At 42.8% G+C, this 23469-nt stretch overlaps 1 protein-coding gene across 2 annotated transcripts in view; it reads right to left on the bottom strand.

The window, feature by feature from the left end:
* skd (mediator complex subunit skuld) overlaps positions 1–23469 on the bottom strand; it is a 151983-nt gene that overhangs the window by 113600 nt on the left and 14914 nt on the right. For both annotated transcript variants that reach the window (XM_071590792.1, XM_071590794.1), the window contains exon 2: positions 9216–9618. In XM_071590792.1, the coding sequence (XP_071446893.1) occupies positions 9216–9618 (403 nt within the window). The remainder of the gene's footprint in view (positions 1–9215; positions 9619–23469) is intronic.

The raw sequence follows: 23469 nt of genomic DNA, 5'->3' as shown, positions 1-23469 counted from the left end.
GTAAACAACGCCGTCAGACTTCCCCAGGGCTTTATAAACGTAAACTTTATTAACTAGAACATTAATCGAACCAGTCAACAACTTCAATAACCTATGAGCAGATGCATGCTTAAAATATTCACGCATAGTAAATATTGACAAATACATGTTACAACAACACCCTATGGCAATTCTCTCAAAACTATGTTTCGAGGCTTTGAAGAACTATTTGCTTTGCAAGAAATATTAACCATAGAAGCTCTTTCAAGCTGCCAACTTTTTACTAGGGGAGCCAATGCAAAATAATGGCATCCTTCTCCATCTCACCTACCACGCGTGACCGCCGAGGGTATTTCAAAACGGTATCTCCACAACCGATATGGGGGGCTAGCCAATATAAGTCGTACGCCGCCATATTACGAGTACATAATTAATTTGGCTATCGTCAACAATCCACCAAAAAATTATGATCGTACTCTTCTCCAGAAAATTCCTCTTCCCTAGACGTTATTTTATGAATTACTCTACCACGCAAAGCTACCCTGCACTCCCGTACTTCCCAGGAGCAAGCAAAATCTTCAAGAGAGACGACACGAGAGTCGAGCCATCCGACATCCAGGCGTCCCAAAAATAAAGCTTGACCACCCCGTCCTCTCCTTAGGCCCCAAGGGGTGGAGGACGCGTCCTTCCACCACGCGCCCCGAGCGAGAGCCGACACCACCGCCCCCGAGGCGCCGACGACGGTCGCACTTGTTGCCTCCGCGGGGCTGCCAAGGGGACCGCGCGCCGGCCACTTACCGCTTGGCGACTTTAAATGCCGGACTCTCCAACCTAGGTGGGCAGATGACGACGCTGAAAATGAGGCACCGTTTTACATTTGTGAGATGGTGGCGATACCTACTGTCCCCGCCCGCTGGATGGGAGAAAAAAGGCGCCAAGTGGAGTGGGGAGGGTCGCGTGGAGGGGGTGGCTTGGGTTAAGAAACACTGACCGAGCGCGGTCAACGTGGAAAGGTATTCGGGAGGTACGGTTGAGAGGTTTCGCAACGGGGCGCAAGAGATTTCCAAACTTCGAAATATTATGGAACATCAATTACAATGAGATGGATTTTTGCATACAAAATGATGACGACAGGAAAGACTATGCAAATTTAAACCACGAGGAGGCACATTCTGTATTCACTTAATGATACCGGAAAGGGCCTTCGAAACGTTTCACGAGCCCTAGAAGAGGAAATCCGTCCCTCCAATCTGTACTCTCGCAAACACGAAATTCTATATCACGGAAAAGTATTCACCCGCAAATCTACACAAGATAACGAGGTATTCTGCATTTATTGAATACAACATAATACTCCCGTGAACATTTCAATTTAATTTGCCATATATTTGGGCACAATTACACAAGAAATATATCGACTAGTTAAGCAAATGTAACGGACAGACCCTGAGGGAAAAAACTTCGGAAGACCCCGAAATTTTATGCGCACTAAGTTTTGAGGATGCAGAGAGTTCTAAAAGCTTCTGTTTAAGAAGTATTACGGTCTCTAAACGATTATTTCAATTCCGGAAATGCATTAAAATCTTAAAAGACAAACTCGAAAGTATGGTCATTAGAGAATTTTCTATTTTCTCATTTACTGTTTAAGGGTTGGGCATAATACACACGCGCTTAACTATGTCAATCCGGCATCAATAAGCTCAATTTTCAAATGGCAATGATGTCACACGATGATTCCCCCATTTCTACTCATCAGATATAAAGGATTATACAGGCATTGAGTATAGTACGTTTATTCTGCTAAGCCAAAAGAACTTTAAGGGCAATTCCCACAAACTTTCTCATAACCTAATACATTGGGTTATATGACACAAAAATCACACTCGTGCAAGTTATTTCACTGAGTCCAAAAGGTTGCACTTCAATAGTTGAGTCCTTTTCAGTATAACAAAATTTAACATATAAAAAACACATCAGGATAGGGGTCGCAGTTTCTTTCCCTGTGCCGATAATGGTTTCCCGGGAAGATATGGTACATGAAAAACCACACAGCCTGGACGGAGCTGAGGATGCCCAGAGAGGATTGCCCAGGAATCGTACCCGGGCCCAATGGTCGGTAGTTCAACGCTGGACCCCTATACTACCGTGACCCCCCCCCTTTCATATACCTTTTAGAGGAACTACACGGACACGTGTTCACATAATATCGAAAAAAAATGGGGATCAAGATGGTGCGGGGGCTAACGTACTGGTTTCCCACCCAGAAGGCCCGGCGGTTCAAATCCCGGCGGTGTTGAATATTTTTCAGAGATCCCTACCTGAGGTGCTTTGGGGAGGGCACTGAGTGAGTACGCCGTCCGTCGGATGGGACGTTAAGCTACGGACCCCTTGGCGCCTTTCGTAAAGAGTAGGCTAATGCCGACGCCAGGTTTCTCTCCACCCTTCATCCTTTCCTGCCCATCCCTAATGGCGCAAATGACCTCCGCTGTCGGTCGCCTCCCCTTAATACTACTACTACCACTAGAAAAAATGAGAGGGTCTCCCACTTCCAACGGTGGCGCGGAAGGTTCTGACTCCTGCCACCACCGTAGAGAGCCATACGAACAAATCGCATTCATTATCTATCTTCGTCGACGAGGATTCAAGGATTTTGGAAGAATCTGGCAGAGGGGCGGCTATGGCCCCACATCCCGGGCACCTAATTGTTTCTCAGTTTCATACCTCGCCCTGGATGTAATATGTATCCCTGGTCAAAACACAAACAAAATTAATGATTTTCTTTTACAATTGGTCAACAGAAATTATACGGCCTAACTATTAAACAGGCACGTTAAAAGGCCTTAGGAGAAATTTCCGTAACTAAATTAAGGGGTATATACGAGCTCGTATTTCAGGCAATACCTGCCTTCCGGAACTAGACATCCTAACACGAGGGGATTCCACTGAGGTAATTCTCTTAAAGACTGTAAATAGTTTTAGTATCGTACATGATTCACTGCACTAATTTTTCTCTACAATATGGCTAAGACAATAGTGATAAGTTAACTTTTCTTGAAGGATAGTGTAGGCCTCAAAATGAAATGATTGTTTTAGATTACCTGGTCCAATAACTTTCTACACCTTAATGGTATTATATACATACAAATATCAACATATGGGGGAAATCAAAGCAACGAAGTACGATAATTAACTTAAAATATGCAATGACGAATCACTAGTAGTAGTAGTAGTTTTGAGGGGAGGCGACCGACAGCCGAGGTCATTTGCGTCATAGGGGATGGATAGGAAAGGATGAAGGGTGGAGAGAAACCTGGCGTCGGCATTAGCCTACACTTTACGAAAGGCGCCAAGGGGTCCGCAGCTTAACGTCCCATCCGACGGACGGCGTACTCGCTCAAAGTGCCCTCCACAAAGCACCTCAAGTAGGGATCGAGATACTTCTGAAAAAATTCAACACCGCCGGGATTTGAACCCGGGCCCTCTGGGTGGGAAGCAAGTACGTTAGCCCCCGCACCATCTCGATCCCACGAATCACTTCAAAGCTGCTGTGATGGTCGCCTACGCCCAGATTCATAACGCACACGGCATTGAATCGTTTTATAACGACGCTGCTGATAACTTGCATCCTCACCTCCAATTTGAATCGGACGTGACATTCAGAGCGCGCAAGGTACACACCTAAACCTCATTCGAATTTGGCGGTAGTGGAGGGAAGTGTTGGCGAAGGGGGACGGGGCAGGGAGCACCGAAGTGAGCTTACAATCGATTTCCACGGGAGCGGGGAAGGAAGGGGCGATAGGGCAAGAGAGAGGGGGGGCATACGAGAACGGACCGACAGAGGGAAAGGGAAACTTGTCAACGGTCGACTAATGTCTGCTTTGGCACCGAAACCACAACTCAAACATCTCGGAGGTGATCGCGAGGAGGCGAGCCATGCCGGAATTCCTCGAGGATGCGCCACGGCCAACCCATTAAGAAACGCAGATGAAACGAGGGGAGGAGGGAGCATTCACACGACGCCTGCACGCACACGGTCATTCCGGAATGACATGCGACATGGGGGAAGGAGCAGCGATCGTGGGAGTAAGAGTGGGCCGCCGGGGCGTTAACTTAAAGATCGCGGGCGGCTTGGTTTGAATCCGCAGAGGAGAGCGAGAGGAAATAGAGGGAGTCGCTCAGTGGCTGGGCGGCACACGCCGCCGCGGCGCACCCTCCCTTTTCCACCAAAACCATGCGCCCCTCACCCCACCCCCACTCCACTACACTTCCCCGGCCACTTGAATCAATACCGTGTGGGCAGGAGGTAGGGGAAGGAAGCTGCTTTAGGGAGGAGGGGAACGTTGAGAGGGGGGAGTGCAAGGGGAGCCGTGGAGCTGGTTGAAGGTGGCAGAGTTAGAGAGGGGGAGGGGTGTCTCTCTCCTCACACCCCCAGCACGCCCACCTACAATGCGGTGGCGACAGACGCCTCCGAACGAAGTCACTCCCTGCCAACCGGCAGCTCAGATCGTTATCGCGCTGAGTATTTACAAGTGGGATCGCGCACTCCCAAAACAAGTCAACCCCCCCTCTATTCCTTTCCCCTACCCGCCCAAGTGACTGCGGAGAGGTAAAGGTCCTTCCTACTTTGGGGAGAGGGGGGAATTTGGTCAAGCCACCCCTCATGACTGGCACGAGATGCCACGCTAGAAGTCGGGAATCAACCGCGAATTCTTCCCAGCGACATAAAATTTTAAGGCGACGCTCCGGGCTGATCCCGCCGAACAATAATGCCCCCGACCTATGGCCCACGAGAACGGTTTGAAGCGGACCGCATCACGCCTTCCGACCGACGCTCCTTGGCCTCGGGAAGAAGCGATAAGGGGCGAATCACCATCTCTTTCGACGGGTGCCTTGGGTCGTATCCGACCAGACACATGATGAGGCCAGCCATCAACCTCAGAGGTCATTTTATAAACATGACTGTTCACAATTATTACGAAGGGAATATTTTTTTTATAACCAGCAGAAAACAATTCATCGCCGAACGTATTTATCCAGAATTTGCAAATGAAATCGTTCAGAAAATTCTTTCTTCATACCGATCAAAATAATCATATACATATATAAAAATCAAACATACTTGACCTGCAAATATTTCGGAAAGTTTATACCATGAAAGGGAAACGGACTTCGGGTGATTCCTTGAGCTACTACGAAAACGAAAAGTTTACTTTCTCAGCAGGTACCCTATTGTTTTTGGTATAATGGCGTACTATAAGGCAGAGGGGCTTTGACAAAATAAATAAGTCAATATTAACCGAACAAGTAAAGAGGAATCTCAACTGAAGACATTTCCTAAACCAGGAAATATACAAAATTAACAATATTATATAAGCTACACGGAAATGAAACATCAAATGGAAAATGGAAAAGAGGAATTGCCAATGGTGGCCCACGCGGAAAAATCGGACCGTACTTGGTAAACAAACCGGGGACGAAGACACTTCCCCAGAAACAGATAAAAAAAAGTTTTAACTGCGCTCTCTCCCCTCACCCCGACGACAAGCAGGATGTGGCGATGGGGTGGGGTGACTACAGGGAAAGCTGAGTGCATGGAAGGGGTACGCAGCGAGGGCACTGAGCAGGAAAATTACACTCTTTATGGGAAATCCAATGCCGCCGCCCCTGGATTAATGGAGAGAATCGAATCGGAAGAAGGGCTGCTTTGGGGGAAAGGCTTACGCGCTGATGGGGAGGGGACTGAAAAAGAGAGAGGTGGGAAATAGGGGGAGGATGGGAGGGAGAGAGGGGAGGGTCCGAAATGCCACACACAAGAGGAATGCGGAACACCCTGACGGGAAAAAAAGAAGGGGTGGTCGGAGGAGGTTGTCGGTGGGGGGGGCGGAGTAAGCTGGCGGGGGTGGGCGGGCACGCGTCGAAAGCCAAAAAAGCAGGTCGCGCGCGCGAGGGGGCAACTCATCCATCCAGCGCCGCCTCCATCCACACTCCGCCGCCTCCATTCGCGCTCCCCCACCCCCATCCGAACATCGATATCGACGCACATCGAGTTGAGGGAAGCGCAGCGCCGAGAGGCCGATTCCAGCGAACGTAGAGTGGCCTCCCATGGGGATTGGCGCTCACCCGTCGACTCGACTGCCTCAAAAGAAGTCAAGGGAAATTATAACGAGTACGACGCGAAAGGTCAATCAACACACACGCAAAACATGAGCCGTCCGATGGGATCACGTCAGGAGAGAGTGCGAATATCTATTGGTAGAAATATGGAAATGTGAAAGCATAAATAATCCGCAGCACAATTATCCAATCCATTCGCGGTTTCACTAGGATACTATTTTGACTGCAGCAGTTTACCATATGCATTTCTATCACCTTCCCACCATGATTTCCTTTGGTGCAAGGATAAAAACAAACGAGCAGGGGAAACATGAACGATTGAGTACGACGTCCGTCGGATGGGACGCAAAAATGCGGTCCCCTTGGCGCCATTCGACAAGAGTAGGCTAATGCCGACGCCAGGTTTCTCTCCACCCTTCCTTTCTCATCCATCCCGTAATGGCGCAAATTGCCTCAGCTGTCGGTCGCCTCCCATAAAAAATACTGTTTCTGTAATAGCTTGCAGGTAATTCTAAGTGACCAAGGGAAGTTCACTTTTTAAATCATGGGACACACTTGTTACATATAAAAATAATCTATGTGAAAAAATTTTATGAAGGCATTCTATTCTACGTTTACCAAAATCTACTTGCTTAATAAGAACATTTAGCGCAAATTATTATTACCTAAACATTGATACTATGATATCGCCAATATGTGTAATTAACAGGGGGCTGGAAGGATGAGATGGAACAAAAAAATGTTCCACGAGAGCATGATATATTAAGAACGGAACGAAAGTTCTGGGACAAAAATACAGGGAGAAATAATTGGCATTAAAATCGAAAATATTCCATCACGAAAACCTTTCTACTCATTTTAACATACCCACCACCACTCCCATCTAAGATTCAATGTGCTCTTTGCCCAATTTCTTTAAATACACTAGAATTTCGAAAATAACATGAGAACTAAAATTTATCTAAAACTCTGGGATAGGCTTGGATATGAAAAATCGTATTAGAAGTTTGACAAGAAAAGAGAAAGGAGTAAAAAAGAATGCTGAATGCTTGTAAAGCGGTGTCATTTCGCATACAGGTGCTTACAAACTATTATATTACATTTCACTGGATAAGGGAACTAGCAAAAGATTTTAGCATACATAGTTTTCGGTACTGGCGACCTAAAACGAATCAACGAGATCGTCTTTGGAACAACACAAATGGGTATTTGAGAACGTAATTATTTTGGACGATGTGGTGAAACAAAACTCCTAGCAAGAAAAGTAATGGAACGTAAAAGTATGGTTACGGAGTGTAGTGAATATGAGCTGGTAGTTATATTTCCCGCAGAACTCAATGCAGCTCGCTTTCTATATATGAAAAATATTTTAATAACGAGGTAAAAAAAGGTATAACACTCGAAATTGCCACGTCTTCCCTACAATATATTCTACTCAAGGCCAGAACATTTGGGATCGGCTCTTGATCGAATTATCCCCGATAATTACTTTGCCAAAATGACAACCTGGGAGATCCGCGGTATTCCCCCTTCGAAGACTTCAAGCACGTGGCTCTTGGCCTCGTTGCCATCGCTCATAACATTTCTCCTAGCGCGAAATAGGAGAACTGGCTACTTGCTCGAAAGAATCCATTCACGAGCTGTAGCATTTAAAATGCCTGTCAGTGGTAAGAACTAATTTATTTCACCTAGCGAGTGCCAAGATGCTTCCATGCCATTTGAACGTCCCGAGGGCCTGTTACGTCTAGAGTATCTGAATCATCAATCACAGCTGCTTGTTTATAACGACATATTTATATCAATAATATTCAAACAGTAGCTTCCAACTAATTTGAGGAAGTAAGAATTTACAACAAACGAAGAATTTAAGCAACAAAACACAGGAGAACGCGCTACCATTGTCCTGGAAAGTGATCGGAGCGTTAAGCCCACCGTTATCCACGGGTGGTGAATTGGAGGGAAAGCGGCACCGGTATCGACGCCACTTTTAGTTCGTTGATTGCTCGTTCGCATTAGAATGAGGGAGGAGGTACAGCTATTGCCAAAACGAGGAATGGAGTTTATATCACAAAGTTAACTGCCACTCATCTTGCCCTTTACGCCTTACGTTTCTGGAATTAAATTTTGAACGCAAAGGTTTTTCTCCAAAATAGATAACAAAGAAAATAATTCAACGCCATTCCAAGGAATTCTAATTCTTGAAGAATTCAAGGTTTTATTCAGCGGAAAATCCTAAAAATGAAATAAACACCATCGAGTCAGTCATATATTATAGAAACCCATAGAGTAGCACGGACAACTAGTATTAAGTAGTTCAATTATTTAATCCTTGAACTTTTAGGTAGAGGTTGTACTCAACCATATCTTAAATTTTTTCTTCCATATCTTACACTTTTAATTTAATTCTCATATGAAATCGAATATTTGGTATACCAGATATAAATCGTCCCCCCTAATAAAAGGTAAGGACATATTTAACGATCACCACAAGCACGCAAGAGAGATATTTTATTAAATGGAGCGAAGATGTTGCTAGGAATTTAAGACCAGCAAAGGACTAGAAATTCCAAAGGTTATACTCAAAAGTGCCAAATGAAAGAAAAGGACATATACGAGATACGAATTCTTGCAAGATGAAACCCGAAAGAGGTTTCTTGCCCTAAAGAAGTCTCCTGCTCTAACATACTTCTGTAGAATAAAGACACAATGCCTTTGCAAGAAATTAAGCATATCGACAAATCTCAACGATTACGAACATACTAACTTTTGATGAAACTGGAGTTTCACCCCTTATAATTTAAATTAGGCCCGATATTAGAAAAAGTTTCAACCCACGAAATTTAATGCTCCAAAACGCCTCTAGTATCAACAAATTATCGAAAGAAAGTTGTTGTAGAATTGAAATTGGCAGAGCTCCGATCAAAAACAACTAAAATGCATTAAATTCACTTTTGATCTTCCACGACTTTAAGTAAGCCATGTGCATTAACTTTCACGGCATTCCGGACTTGCACATTACGATACCTTATTTTAGCATACACGACCAAAACTCTAACCTAAGAAAATGACTCGAGCTTTCCCGGGCGACATGAAAAATGTAAGGGATGATGATATTTACTCACCAGAGGAGAGCAGCTGCGGGGAGACGAGGCCCGAGAGGTCAGGCTCCTCCCCGTACCAGAAGATCCAGAGCTCTTTGGCGGCGTGCAGGGCTAGAGGCGGGTCGGCGCCTTGCTGCTGCCGGTTCTGGCCCTGGAAGTTGGTGACGGCGGCCATGGAGGAATCGAGGGAGAAGAACCCCGAGGAGTTGAGGGCGCCGCCTCTGTGGCCGGGTGGAGTGGGCACGCGGCGCCATACGCACAGGATGTCCGCTGCCAGGCACTTGGAGAAAGAGGCGAGCACAGGGTCCTCGAGGGGGTCGCCCTGCGGCGACACGGGCGTCGATCCCGGGAACCCGGATGATGGGGCCGGCGGTGAGTCGCCGGCGTATAGCAGCTTACGCCATTTTATACCGCAGAGGTCCGTCTGGGGAAAGAATCACAAGGCGGTTAACAAACGACTCCTCAGGTTTGGTCCGTCACATCTGCTACTCCATGCAGTACTTAAATTACTTTTCCAATGATACGCTTCCCCCTCCAAATATTAGGAATCAACGTAGCCTAATCCACACCAGGAAACTCAATTTTATCGAATCCAAAAATTCCAACACAAAGTTACATTTGTTACAGCAAGAACGAGATTCCTTTTAGGGCTGCAAAATGTTTACAATTTACAATTGGTATCCTATTGAAGGCATTGATATTTTTAACAGAAAATGAATCACACCGAAGGAGTGAAAATACGGAGGAAAAGGTAAACAGAGCCGGATTTTGAGCAGTATTCAACTGTTTTTCCGACGCCAAAGTGCAAGTTCGATCACCACAAATTTAAATATGGCAAGACAGTCTCATTTTAATTTTTAGCAAACGAGGAATCGTTTCTTATTTCTGAATGAAATACCTATCAAGAGCGAATTAAATTAGGATAAGGAGTTAATGTGAGATGAAGTGAACCCTGATCTAATGCTTTCTCGGATGGCTCTGATGCTAACATGAATCGCATCGCGGCTTTCAAACGGCCCTAAATCGTGCGTTTGAACCGACGTGATCTTATTTTGGACAGTTGTGGCAAGGGGAACTTAAACTAGACAATATACGTATACAAGAAGGCCAAGGTCGATCTATGTTACTGATAAGGTAATCGAAAGAACATCTGATGAGTAAAAGGAGCAAAAGAAAACATCTTCAACTTATATTTGGTGAATTCTTCGGAGGCTCATATATGCTTAGTGTTTACGTGAAAATTCAGAAGTTAAGTGAGTACATAAATGCATTCCGCGGGTTCAGGCAATGATTCTAATATGCTGAAAATACTACCAAAAAAGCAGATTAATCGTAATAAACACGAAGTTAATCCCCTTGACGGCGTAGTACACATGTATGCATTGTTTTGGTAAAGAGCTGGCTGTGTGGATTCGTACCGAGATAAAAGTAGTTCAAATTTCTTCAAGTAATAGCTTTGCTTAAGTTTATTTCTCATATCTAGCAGATTGTTACGGCTGAAGAAGATAATGCTCCGCGTAAATAAATAAATCCTTCAAAACAGGAAACAAACAAAATTGTTCTAATTTTATAATAACTCACCCACCAACTCAAACTCAAAATACATCAATCGTGTTGTACCATTGCAGACGCTGTAGTCTGTAAGCGTTAGAATGAGTTAAATCTATCCCGCTTCTCTATTAGTATGAATAATTTAGCTGCTAAGGCGATGGAGATTAGTCTATAGAGTATTCACTATTTTGTCAGAGGTAGCCGTTTCACATTTTCCATTTAATTAGGACAGGTGCATGTGTTCAATTTAACAGACACCTGAGGCGGTTACTGGCCTAATATGATTGAAAACTATAAGCTTCTGGCTCTACATATTGTGCGCGCTGACAATTGTCAAAATAGGAAGCACATTCTCTCCATTCCAGGAAGAGAAAGAGCCCAAATTCCAAAAGCTCTTTTAAATCCTGATGCATTGAAAAAAAGCCCTATAACACCCGAGAACAACTATGGAAAGGCACAATGAAAAGATATATTGCAGAGAGCACCCACACTTACTCATGAAAGATTCCGGCACACGTACACCAAGAAGTTATTTCAAATTAACACACTTATACGTCATAAATACGCGATTGCGACAGAATCAACATTCTCTTTAGCAAAATGTTCTTAGATTCACCTAATTCAAAATCATTAAGATGGCAAAAAAGTAATCAATATAGAAATAATATAATTTATTCAAAATAACATTAGAAAATTATAAAAAACGAAACGACAGCAAAACGTAAAACACCCACGCTTTCATTATCAGGTTCTACCAATAACTTATTCCTTACTTTTGAACACCTGTCAAAGTGCTACAATAGGTTACAATTAAAAAAAACCTTAGGCAATTTATTGTGCGCAAATTTAGTTATGGACCACAGTTTTTCACTCCAGTGATATTAAAAAACAAATTAAATGATACTTTTTAAAAATTTGTCGTTCAGAGGTAACAACAATTCCATACTACACTGCTAAGTTCCTGACAACACAACGCTCCAATGGATGACACAGGAATAAGCACAGTGTTTTATATTGCTTTAGGTGGCACACGCAGCCAAAATGCTTGGTGTCATTAAAATACGGAAAAAACACGAATCGACAGTCTAAAACACGCAACGACCTCCGCCAATACAGCAACCAAACGGAAACGAAACGAAATTCGGATATTTGCTGACAGTGTTTTCTGAGCGTGATCATAGGTTCACAGTACTCATTTGTGACTACGGTCCTTTAATTTTACGACTGCTATGCAGAAGCAGAATGCCGGTGGGTTATTCTTAGTAATTCAGTCCCGAAAATGTTATCTGCTTTGAAAAGCGGTCAATCGAACTCATTCAATATGCTAAGACATGCACATCTCTAACTTACTTCATGACAGTATCCGTTCCTATGTATATTCGACAAAAACCTGATATTCCATGCTTTATTTTAACTTTTTTAATATCTAACCCGTTGCATTTACACAGAAAAGAAACTCTCATACCTTGAGAATAAAAAATATTATACTCAGATACATATTATTATTCCTCGTACAAGCACGCGGAATCAAGGCCACGTTGTCTGGTTCCATCAATTAAGGAAGCCTTCGGGAGTATCAGAGTCAGGAAAGAAGAGCCGTTGAAAGACTACCGAGGCCAAGATAGAGAGGGGGGTGAATTGAAAGGAAAAGGAATGAATGAGATGAGAGGTTGAAAGGAGGGGATTGGATGGGAGGGGGGAAAAGGGGTGAGACCGAGGCGGAAAGGGATGGTTGTGAGAGGGGGTGCTTATCCTCCCCTCCTGTGGCCGGCGGCATACGACGACGCGGAGAGAGACTTGGAGATTGGTGCCGTGCCACCCTCCTCTTCCCCCGCTTGCCGCCGCCAAGCAATAGGGAGAGGGAGGAGAGGGTGTTTGGATGCGCCAAGTGAATGGGTTGGCGGCGTTTTAAGGCATCCCCTTTCCCATCTGCCTCCTCGACCTTGAAACGCGAAACGCCGGCGCCAGTGCACCGTGGCGCGTGCCGCAGCACCTTCTTCCACTCGTGGGCGAGTTATCACGGCGAGCCTCGCCCACCCGCCAGCACACCTTTTCGCTGACTCGTCACCCGACACGTGGCGGGACGAGCGTATGCCATCATTCTTCCACGTCCCACCGTAGCCGTCGTGAAGTCCCCGGGGGTGTGTTGGGAGTGAAACGGAGTGCGAGGGCGAAAGTATTAGTGACGCACATCGCTAGTACTTCGGGAGAGCCCTCTTTCCAACACCACGTTGCCGGAAACGAACGTTGACTTTCTCCATACGATTCTCGGAGAAGTTTTAACGACTTTAGTTATCCCTCCATAACTTGATCCTTACGACTAGAGCTCAGCAGGTACAGTTTAAAAGCACTCGGAGACAGTGCTCACCATTCTCTCATCCACACTCTTTCCCAAAATGATATTATGCCAAATTTTGAATAGGAGTATGTGTATATTGTAATATAATATATTAAACTATTCCTGTATTGACGATGAAACTGATGTTTAGCTTAAAGTATATTAGCATTTAATTCGTGAGATAGCACAATATTGATGTGTAGAAGTATCTATTATGTTTATTAGTAATCTCTATCGAAAATTGACCAGAAAGAATGTTATTGTAATATGCAGTAGAGATTTAAGGATATTTTGAGAGATGCCAGTCAGGATTAGGAGCACAAGTCTGTGATTGCCAATTTTAACAGACCTTTACCCGGTAAACAACAACCAAACAATATAAAAGAATAGTCCACAGGTATTTTCCAAATTCATTCATTTAACAGAACGTTACCGATACCCATTAAACGCAAAAGCGACTCTAAATACGTACTGCCACATCATTTAAGTCTGTTGGATTCAAGAATGATGCGGGCTCAACACTACCATCAGATCCATCGTGACAGGGCGTAAGTCCAAATAGAACCATTTCCATGAACGCTCTATTACATCAAGTGCGGCTATGACACCTCACTCGATGGCGTTATGTTTTATTAGTCTTTGATTAGCTTTAATATGCATGCAGTCATCGAAATCGAAATGCAACAACAGCGGACTCTTCTGAATGATTAGATTTGGATAGAATTCTAATATCTACGAGATATCTATTCCAGAAGATGGATAAAATTATCTTATCGCGTTCTTCAAAACTTTCAACAACAGTTTCTTCGAACTGCAGAAGAATATAGTTCTTGAAAGATCCACGAAAGAAAATGGTCTGCGGAGGTTCTAGGTGATTAGCAGATGAGACTTCGGACCCAGTGCACTTGGTTAAACACGAATAGAATCAGTGAGGCGGCTTGATCTCCAAGACCGCTCTAAAATCAAACCTTGGTGGCAACAAGCAGAGCACAAGCCCCATGCCATTGCTCTGTTTTTCCTAGTACTAGTCACACTTCCCTTAACTTTGAATCCCCTCACGCCTTCGCTACGTTTCTTGCTCCACCATCACTACACCGCCGTGGACAGTGCGTGATAAACTTAGAAAAATTAATTTTGTCAAGATACCAGATCCCAGGTGGACAACACAAAGCTTCTCAAATATAACGCTTGTGTGCTCTAACGGTATTTTTCTCGGACCGTCAAAAGAACCTAGGGAGGGGGTCCCTCCAACTTAGCTAACGTGCACGCTCTGAACCTTCAAATCGCGCCCCCGTCCCAACCAATGTGTAATAAAACAGTCGTCATCTCAAGCAATTGCAGTCTGCCCACGGGTTTTAACTTTGGGTCTAATCCTTTTCTCTCCCACTTCCATGTTATTAAATCGTGATACCGTTAACTAATGCTAAGATTATTTAATGGGCTCATTCAATAAGATTAAATACTACATTTTTCTCCAAGACTCATCTTTATGTATTTAAAATGCATCACTCCAGTATGTCCGAAACGCATCTTTACTGCATCGAAAAGTCACCGCAACAACGAAGAAATAGGACCTTCGACCTTTATTGCAATTAACGCACTAACCATTTCACGACTCAGTTTAATTGTTCCGATGTCTGTGCTGTTACCAAACTGATAGGATTTATTTTTCTAAGTTTGTCGAAGGACTAATGACGAGCAGCAAGATAACTCGACTAAATCTTAGTTTGATACAGCAATGAACTCCGACATCACATGAATTTGGAAAATCATTCGCCCAGATGACAAAAAAATTGGCGAATTACATCATATCAAAATGTCAGTGGCTATTATGCGGCTAGCAGAACTCAGATCGCGATACCGTCTCATAGTATACTCATGAGGTTGCGCAGGCCAGAAAGCTCACTACTCCAAACAGTGAGTAATACCTTTGTGAAAAACAAAATCACTTCGTTAAAAACGAATGAAAAACTTCTCATTTAGAAGCATACAAAGTTAGCGGCAGCTCAATACGTCGACGTCGGATAATGATACTTTTCGGAAATTAATCATTGAGAAGCTTTTTTATAAGAACAGAAAATATTGAAATATAAGCAACTTCAATAGTTCAAAGCACATACGGCAAAGTATTAAGGCTTCCACACCTCCCCTAATACATAATGCAATTTAACCGGCTATGTACCCATGTGCAGCGTATCAAACATTGGAAACGTACTGCCACATTACTTGAACAACAGACCAAACTAATTTAATCTACATACACATTCAGTTACATGATTGCACAGCAACACCTAGTTTATGGCCACTGTACATTTAAAGAGCACACGAGAACAAGATTCAAGGATCACAAAATATACATACTACATGAAATGAACTGCATTATTGCTAATACGAAGAACCTTCACTTAAAACCAATAGCAATTCATGTTCTGAGTAATCGTATCCCCGAGACTGTAAATTGGAAGCAAATGTTGAAGCCAACTACTTCGATATAGTTATCCGCATTTCACAGCAAACCCACACCCGTATTATGCAAGCGTAGTGGATTTCAGTGCAGAGCTACAGGTAGTAAGACTGCAGCAGAAGACACGTGGTCGAAGGGGTGCAAGGAATGGTGGAGGGGGCGTGGCCTGCTGCTTAAGTGAGGGGGGCGTGTCGCGGTTGGCCCGGCAACGGAACGGGAAGGGGTGAACGGACAGGGGGTTGGAGGCAATAGCACTCTTCTGGGGGTGCTGTTGCTATTACGGCCTTCGAGATGCTGCGCGCGATTCACCGAGAAGGGGAGGCGGCAGCGGATGCGGGCCCTCCGATGGACCCGCACCAGTTCGCCTGAAACTAATTCCGCCCAGGTGGGTCAGAGGTGGGGGCCGTATCGAGCGGGAGAGGGTACTCACAGTCGTCGAAATTGGCACAGGGCCAACGAAATGTTCTCGTGCACGTTTACACACTCTCCCATCCCCACGCGGCGGAGACAGAGAAGATTGCGGGAAAGGAGATGAGGGGAGAGGAAACAATTAATGTGCGGCAATCGCACTACGGAAGCATCTCAAACACGGACATCCTTCGCGAATGCAAGTCAGAACGCGATTAAAATATAAAATAAAAGCAATATTGGAGTGCGCTCCACTGGTGTTTAAAAAGTAACAAAATATTTTTCACACGAAAAATTTAGTAAAAAGCTAGACATCGGTTCAACATCAACATTAATGGAGCACATTCAAGTGAAATGGCTCCTTTTCGAAGTAAAGCTCAACTCTGAAAACTATTACTCCACTGGCAGTTTCAGAAAATCAGCTAATTGAGATTGGAAGCTGCCTCGTTCAGCTGTGATTTCATCTTTCCGTTTCAAGAAAGCATTTCGTTAAAAATAACGTCATGGGCTCCAAATAGGCCATGCACCCTTTAAGTCTGGTGTTAATGAACGAACAAGAAATTCAGAACAAATTGTAAGAGAAAACTCATTTTCAATTAAATTCTGATATCGTGCAAACGACCGCGTATAAAATAAGATTAAAATTTACGAATGTATTGGAACTACAACTCCAATAAACCTTGCATTCAAACGTCCTGTGTCAACAACGTGTGCTTCACGTAAACAGCCTGCAACAGCAATTTCCCTTCCGAAAAGTATGTGTGAAGACATTAGTCAACGGCATATGGAATCGTGAAGACGAAATTTCCCACGTGACCAGTTCCACGGCCAACCAATATCTTTGCGAGCGGGTTTATTTATCCTTCGTGTCGGAGGTGGTATGGGAGGAAGGGAAGCAGGGAAGAGTAGAAATGGACAGCGTAGTGGGAAAGGGCGACGGGATGTCGACAAACGAACAGAGAAGAGAATAGGGCGCAAGGGGAAAAGGGAGTCGGCGGCGCCGAAGAACAGGGGGCCTCGATTAGAAGACGGCTCGGAAGACTAGAACGCGTGGAAGTGCCTCCCACTCGTCGGCCGCCCTCCTTTACGACGCCGGAATCTGTCGGTGCGCGAGAGAGCGTCCTTGCCGAGCGATGGGTGGGAAACCAGCTTGGGGGCAGTCCGGTCATCGAACCGCCGTGCCAAGAGGGGGTGGGTGGGAGGAGGCGTGCTGGAGAGGCGAGAGGGCGGCGCGTCGGGGGAGGGATAAGAACGACTCAAATCTGTGAGGGGAAGAGATGGAGGGGAACGGGAGTGACCAGCGCCACGAACCGCGCCAACAATACGATACTGCAGCCCGCTATCCCGACCGAATTCCAATGAGCAAGCGTGGAAAGAAACCTACGAAATCAAGTACTAAAATGGGAGCTCAACTGAAAGGGTTACGATGGCCAGACGAATTAAGGCATTTGCCATTACACGACTCAGCTGAATCTAATGATTCACTTGTCTGTGCAATTTCCAAAACCGTGCATCCAAATCACATCAAAACTAAAAAAAAATTGACTCGGCCATTCATTTGTAAGCAGGTGGCGAACACACACAATTAATCAGGAAGGCACCAAATCCTCCCGTGTTTACCAGTCATCTCAAAACTTTCCACTAGTATTACCACACCTAGTATTTTTGTGTCTGCTTTAGTTTATTTGCGTGGATTTTTACACACTCATAATACCTCTTAATTATTCATTAAGGTATTCCTCCAATATAGTAATATACCAATAAAAATCATCATACTAATCTCGCTAAAACAATGCCCAAAACTACGGTAATATTACCGAATTATAACATGTCAACATGCCACACTACAACCAAGAGAATTTAGGGTCACCCGTGAATAGAGACGCGAAGTGGTGATCGCGAGCGCTGATCTAAGTTCTGTGTGAGGGGATAATACAGTGCTATTACAACCCTGAAGGTTTCAGGTATCGACCACATTTTCGACAACCTACTAACCTCAACGTATCCAAAACGTTAACGGTCCATCTACGTCTAGGTGGTCTACGTTTTAACGGATTCTTTAGGCTTAAACCACTCTTCCAGCAGGATGAAGAAGGCTAGTTTCACACAGGCCGGCGGGCGAATAATTCATTTTGCCCTTCATCCGAATAGAGGACGTAATGCTAAGAAAGTTGCATACGTGTTCTACATAACATATGCCGGAAATAGCAGACGTTTCTCTTCAAGCAGATGAAATGGCTAACCACTCTCGCTATTCGAAAGAAAGCATATAAATAACCAAATCCATGAAAAGCAATTCGTAAATTTAAAAATAATTCACCGAACAAATATTGGTGAATTTTCACACTGAAATATAGCATTTCTCGCTTTTGACAACCCCACTAAATACAGAACATTTCACTGAGCTTCATGTAAGACAATAATAACATTATCTCAACAAATAATTGTATCGAATGCGTTACACTATCACGTCGATAGGTTGTTTCTTTACGTGATAACTTACGGAGTGGGATAATTAGTAGGTTGGGATACTTTACGGAGTGTAAATTGCAAACAATTTCATGATAACATTACTTAAATGCTATATCAGAACTATTTTAAGACGCTATGTGAAAAGGAAATGTCCGGAACGGGGGAGACAAATTCATGTTGGCCATCAAATCTCTGCTTGAGGGGAAAATATTTGTTTCCGCGCTACACATTACTACGAGGCAAAATTCATTACTCGCAAATATAACATAGGTTTTGTGTGCTAGTTGTTATCAATGAAGGATCTTAATTATTGCATAGGGTCAAATCAGAATATCTAACAAAATCAATATTTTCTAAGGACCCAGACTGACACATGGCGTGTTTTTTTGACTTCCAATCTGAAAATAAATATGAGACGGAAATGGATTGATTGAAAACAGGAGCAAAAAAATTGGACCTTCTTAGGAAGAAAATGACACAGTACATCAATCAATATTTGTTTCAAATGCACGATAACAGTGATAGTTTATTTTAGCTAATGGGTAATACTGGATATGGTTGTTTTACTGAGGACAAAATTTGAAGAGAAAAATATTAATTAGTAATCGCCACAGAAAAAATCAAGGCCCAAGGCGTGGGGCATGCATTTAAGAACAAATGAAGAATTACCTAATATATTCAATAGATTCAGGGGAGATGCAGAGGAAGTTCGTCATTATGAGAATAACAAATTTGCACTTTTCCACAGATTTATGAAAACATTTCCGTGGAAAAGTGCATATTTGTTTTTATCATGATGAATGACCTATTTAGATTTTCATTACCAAAGAAATGTAAAGAAGTATTTTTCCAGCTTACGACGTTGGAACATCCTCCTTGTCACCGACATAAGTAATGCATTCCAAATCTCTCAATAGCGGACCGCGAATTAAAGCAAAGAATTTAAAATTCACGGAATTGTTAACATTTTGTGGGGAGTCATGTCTGCCCCAACACAAAAAATCTTAAAAATATACATGGCATTCCTCCTGACACCACGACAAATGTTAGTGTCTACAAATCATGGAGTTACAGAACCTAGTTCTCTAAAACTATGGGATTTAAAACTGTTGAATTTATTTTCATGATAAATCGGCAAATTATAGCAAACTATAATGGCTTGTAGCTTTTAAGGAACATTAACCGCCACTGGATTTCTCTACTGTCAGAAGCTGTCATCTTAATTAAATTTAAGTGAAAATTACCTCTAAGGTTGCTCGTTTTTATCGTGTAATAGATTTGTAGTGTGCAATGGTGGCCGTCACGTTCTTCTCGAAAAACTCCACATCTATCGCACACACTAAATGAGCCGCATAGTTAGGAGATAGTAAATCTTCTAATAACCTTCTTACTAAACTCAGTTGTCTTTTCTTTAATTTTTGAATGTTCTACGCAGTAAATCAAGAATACTCTATTATAAAAAGTATCAACTAGTATTGGCATAGATAACATAGATTGGCGTTGAACAATTGAAAAACTTGCGATGAGTCTAGACCCCGAGAATAGATCGCAGAGGAGAGAGATATGTGGGGCAGCCTCCCTCCGCTCAACTCGCCCCTCCCCCCACAGCTCCCCCAAGATGGACCTTACGAACAGTGCCCTAGTATTGGTAGACGCTGAAACCGACGACGAAGTACTGAAGACGAAATGCTAATTAAATAAACGCGCTGAGAGCGAATATGCCCACTCGTACGATGCACCACCATGGAGCAGATTAGTCACTTCCGCACTATGAATATCCTCCCTGTGCTCACTACTAATCCTTGTACCTCATTCTATTATTCGTTTCCCATTGGAACTTCAATCCATTTACTGCTACAACTTAATCTTGCAAACGAATGACTTAAACAATGTACATGATTGTCGAATGCATGAATATCACTTCAAAACAACGGTAATTAATTTAATTACTTAAAATGTGAATTAGAATTTTTAATTCATTAACATCCTCCAACAAATTCTTAAATCGTATTAAAATATATGAGATAATTAGTTTGGAATAATGATATTTCTGAAGTATTTCAATACTGGATAAAAGCACTATTACTAATGTCGCATAATAGAGCCCAGGCAACTGCCAGCCTACAAGCAACCATACCCTAATCCCTATTTATCGAACTATTTCAATAATGTTAGCATATCTGAAGTTAAAAACACAGGCACGAGCCTTAAATAAACTACTTATGGTAGGTCACATCCATAGTAAACGAAAGAATGTAATGATAACATATTAGACAGAAGGCAGTCTTGATGCTGGTTGCTTATGTATGCGCTGAGCACGTGACCTTCGAACAGAGACGCGTAACACCGGTGGCGGACGATAACACATCACGCCGGTGAAAGGGTTGGGTGGGCGGGGGAATTAAGGAAGCAATGCCAAGGAGAAAGGGGGTAAAAGCGTAGAGCGGGGAGGCGGGAGGGTGACAGTTTAAAGTGTCTTTGTCGTCAAGTCAAACCCATATCAATGGCCCATTCTCCTCGGTATATGCCCTCTGTCTCCCGGACGGCCGGCTCTGCATTTTCAATTTTCGTGACTCTTGTAAAATTAAAGGCGAGATCCCAATCACTTTCCTTGCAATTGCTTCCAATATGCCTCTTCGCGCCCGTCGAGTGTTAGCATGAATTAATCTCCCGACCGGAACTGCCGATTAATCGAAGCGCGTTACCGGAAAAAAAATCTACATCGGGCTTCAGACAAACCGCAGACTCCATGTTGATAGTCATAGACTTTTATCTCCTAAGGAAAATCACTGAAATGTACACCGGTGTCGGCCACCTCCTTTTCGATATCTACTCCAATGTCACACAATCGTCATCGTATGGCCACAAGTGTTCGGATTTCTCTTCATGGAAAATGATTTCTTGTATGAGATTTTGCTGACTCCTAAGAAACACCAATTACATTTGGTTTTACAGCCTGGCTTCACGTGTTCCAACGAATTAAAAGAAATATACGCGAGATATTTTTGCTAAGCTTAGTACTTTCTTATTGCGGATCCTTTGAAAAGACCACCGGAAATAAAATATTTTATTTTAAGAAATTCGAGAGGAATGCATGTCAATGAAAAATATCCGTTCAACCGAAATTATTTAGTAATACTTTTACTAGATGGAATGAAGATCATAACATGAAAACAACCCACGTTTTTCTTAAACGAAATTCAGAAGACGTAATTACTTGCCGCTACATTTGGCGGCAAAATGTAAATTAATACATTGCATAAGTGAACTTTTCCCCTGGAAGAAATGGCGTAGTTAAACATTTACATCAACTATGACAACTTTGCACAGTAATATTCTTGTATTTCGTTAACTCGGATCGGTCAAAAATTGGGGAAATAGTTATTTTAGTTATTCTAGAACTCGTGTGCAACAACAATGGCGAAAAACTGCAAGTCTATAATGGAGGAGTCGAATACGTATTTCATTCACAGCCGTATATCAACTACTTTTACCAAAACTAGCTAGGACTCTCACTCGATCAATGATATTTTTCTAAATAATTTTCCATGCTTCATTTTTTGTATACTTCTTTCGACAGCTGAAATCGTCCAGGACTTCCAGGAATTCGTAATTATCTCCTTTCTGTGATCCAGATACGTATACTCCAGCACGATGCCATGCTTTGTGATGCCTTCGATTGGAAGGGCAATCAATGAGAATTGAAAGGGACGAAATACTAAATGCTCAATAAGAGACCTGAAAATAAGACGAGGAATTTCGCATTCACTCGCTCATTAGGCGCCAGGCTTGGATAACAAGTGCTATAGAACTATCGACAAATGCGTTGCCAAGAAACGAGTTATTTTCTATTATCAGTCAGAACATCGAAGGAAATAATGCTCCTGTACCTCACCATATACCCTCAGTCAAACAGGATACTGGCTTAAGTAACAAAGGTATTTTCGCGGCAAATTCCGAGATCAGAAGAAAACAGAATCTCTTCACCAGTCAGAACACCACAAAGGTAAGACCAGCTTAAACCCGTATCGCTGTTGACTAAGTTAAAGGTCCATCCTATTCTAGACAACAACGGCTCCACAAGCCGAAGCACTAATTTCCTAAATAACGGGCCAGCATGGCATAAATGAGAAACTACAACAAATGTAATAGAATAAGGGAGAGATTTCAAATACATATGTATGATCACGTATCAGTTTGTAAATACTGACTTAAAAACGAATAACCATGATTTTTAACATATCTCCATGATATCAGCTAAGTAAACGTTACAACGCAACAATTTCAGAGAGTAAAATTCATTCGCCTTGACCGGAATACTGAATGATTTAGGCGAATGATTTTTAAGGTCTAATTGTTGAATTGTAATGCATATCAGCGGATGACTACGCCAAAAGTTACTGTTGCGGGATCTCCCGCACTATCTTGGAACTTACGAAATCTTTGAATTGAATTTTTTATTCCGCCACTGTTTTGCAAAATAATGAGGGTTCCAAAAAAGCACGAAACCGCTACGTGCTATGAACTTAATGGAGTACAAGAAATAAGTAAATGTATCATCAACTGAATAGAATGCATTTCAATAAGCTGTGCGAGACAAGTTAATTGCAAATTTAGGAATCTCTAAGATACATTTTTTCCATTATTTTCTTAATTTTTCACTACACTCTTGTTTTAGTTGTATTTTCACGGTGGCGCTTCGGATATAATAATATAACATCCCGCCTTATGGGAACTTTAGTTTCCGTAAATGATTGCCACGACTCCATACAAGAAGATAACACATTGGGCAAAAGATAAATTCAGAATGCTGTGAAATTTACTTCCGCGATCGAAGGAATTACTGGCAGCCAACATATGCAGGAAGAATATACTACCTTGATCAAAAATTTCCCGGAATTTATTCAGAAAATTAAAAATACAAGTTTATTCATCTAAATCTATATTGTCCCCTTCAAAGTAATCCCCATCGACTGCAACACACTTATGCCAGCGCTTGATCCAATCCTCGAAACATTTTTATATTCGGTTTTCGGTATGTC

Source organism: Hetaerina americana, unplaced genomic scaffold (assembly GCF_022747635.1).
Source record: "Hetaerina americana unplaced genomic scaffold, ioHetAmer1.1.p SCAF_4, whole genome shotgun sequence".
NCBI classification, from domain to species: Eukaryota; Metazoa; Arthropoda; class Insecta; order Odonata; family Calopterygidae; genus Hetaerina; species Hetaerina americana.
This window is presented reverse-complemented; position numbering and strand designations above follow the sequence as displayed.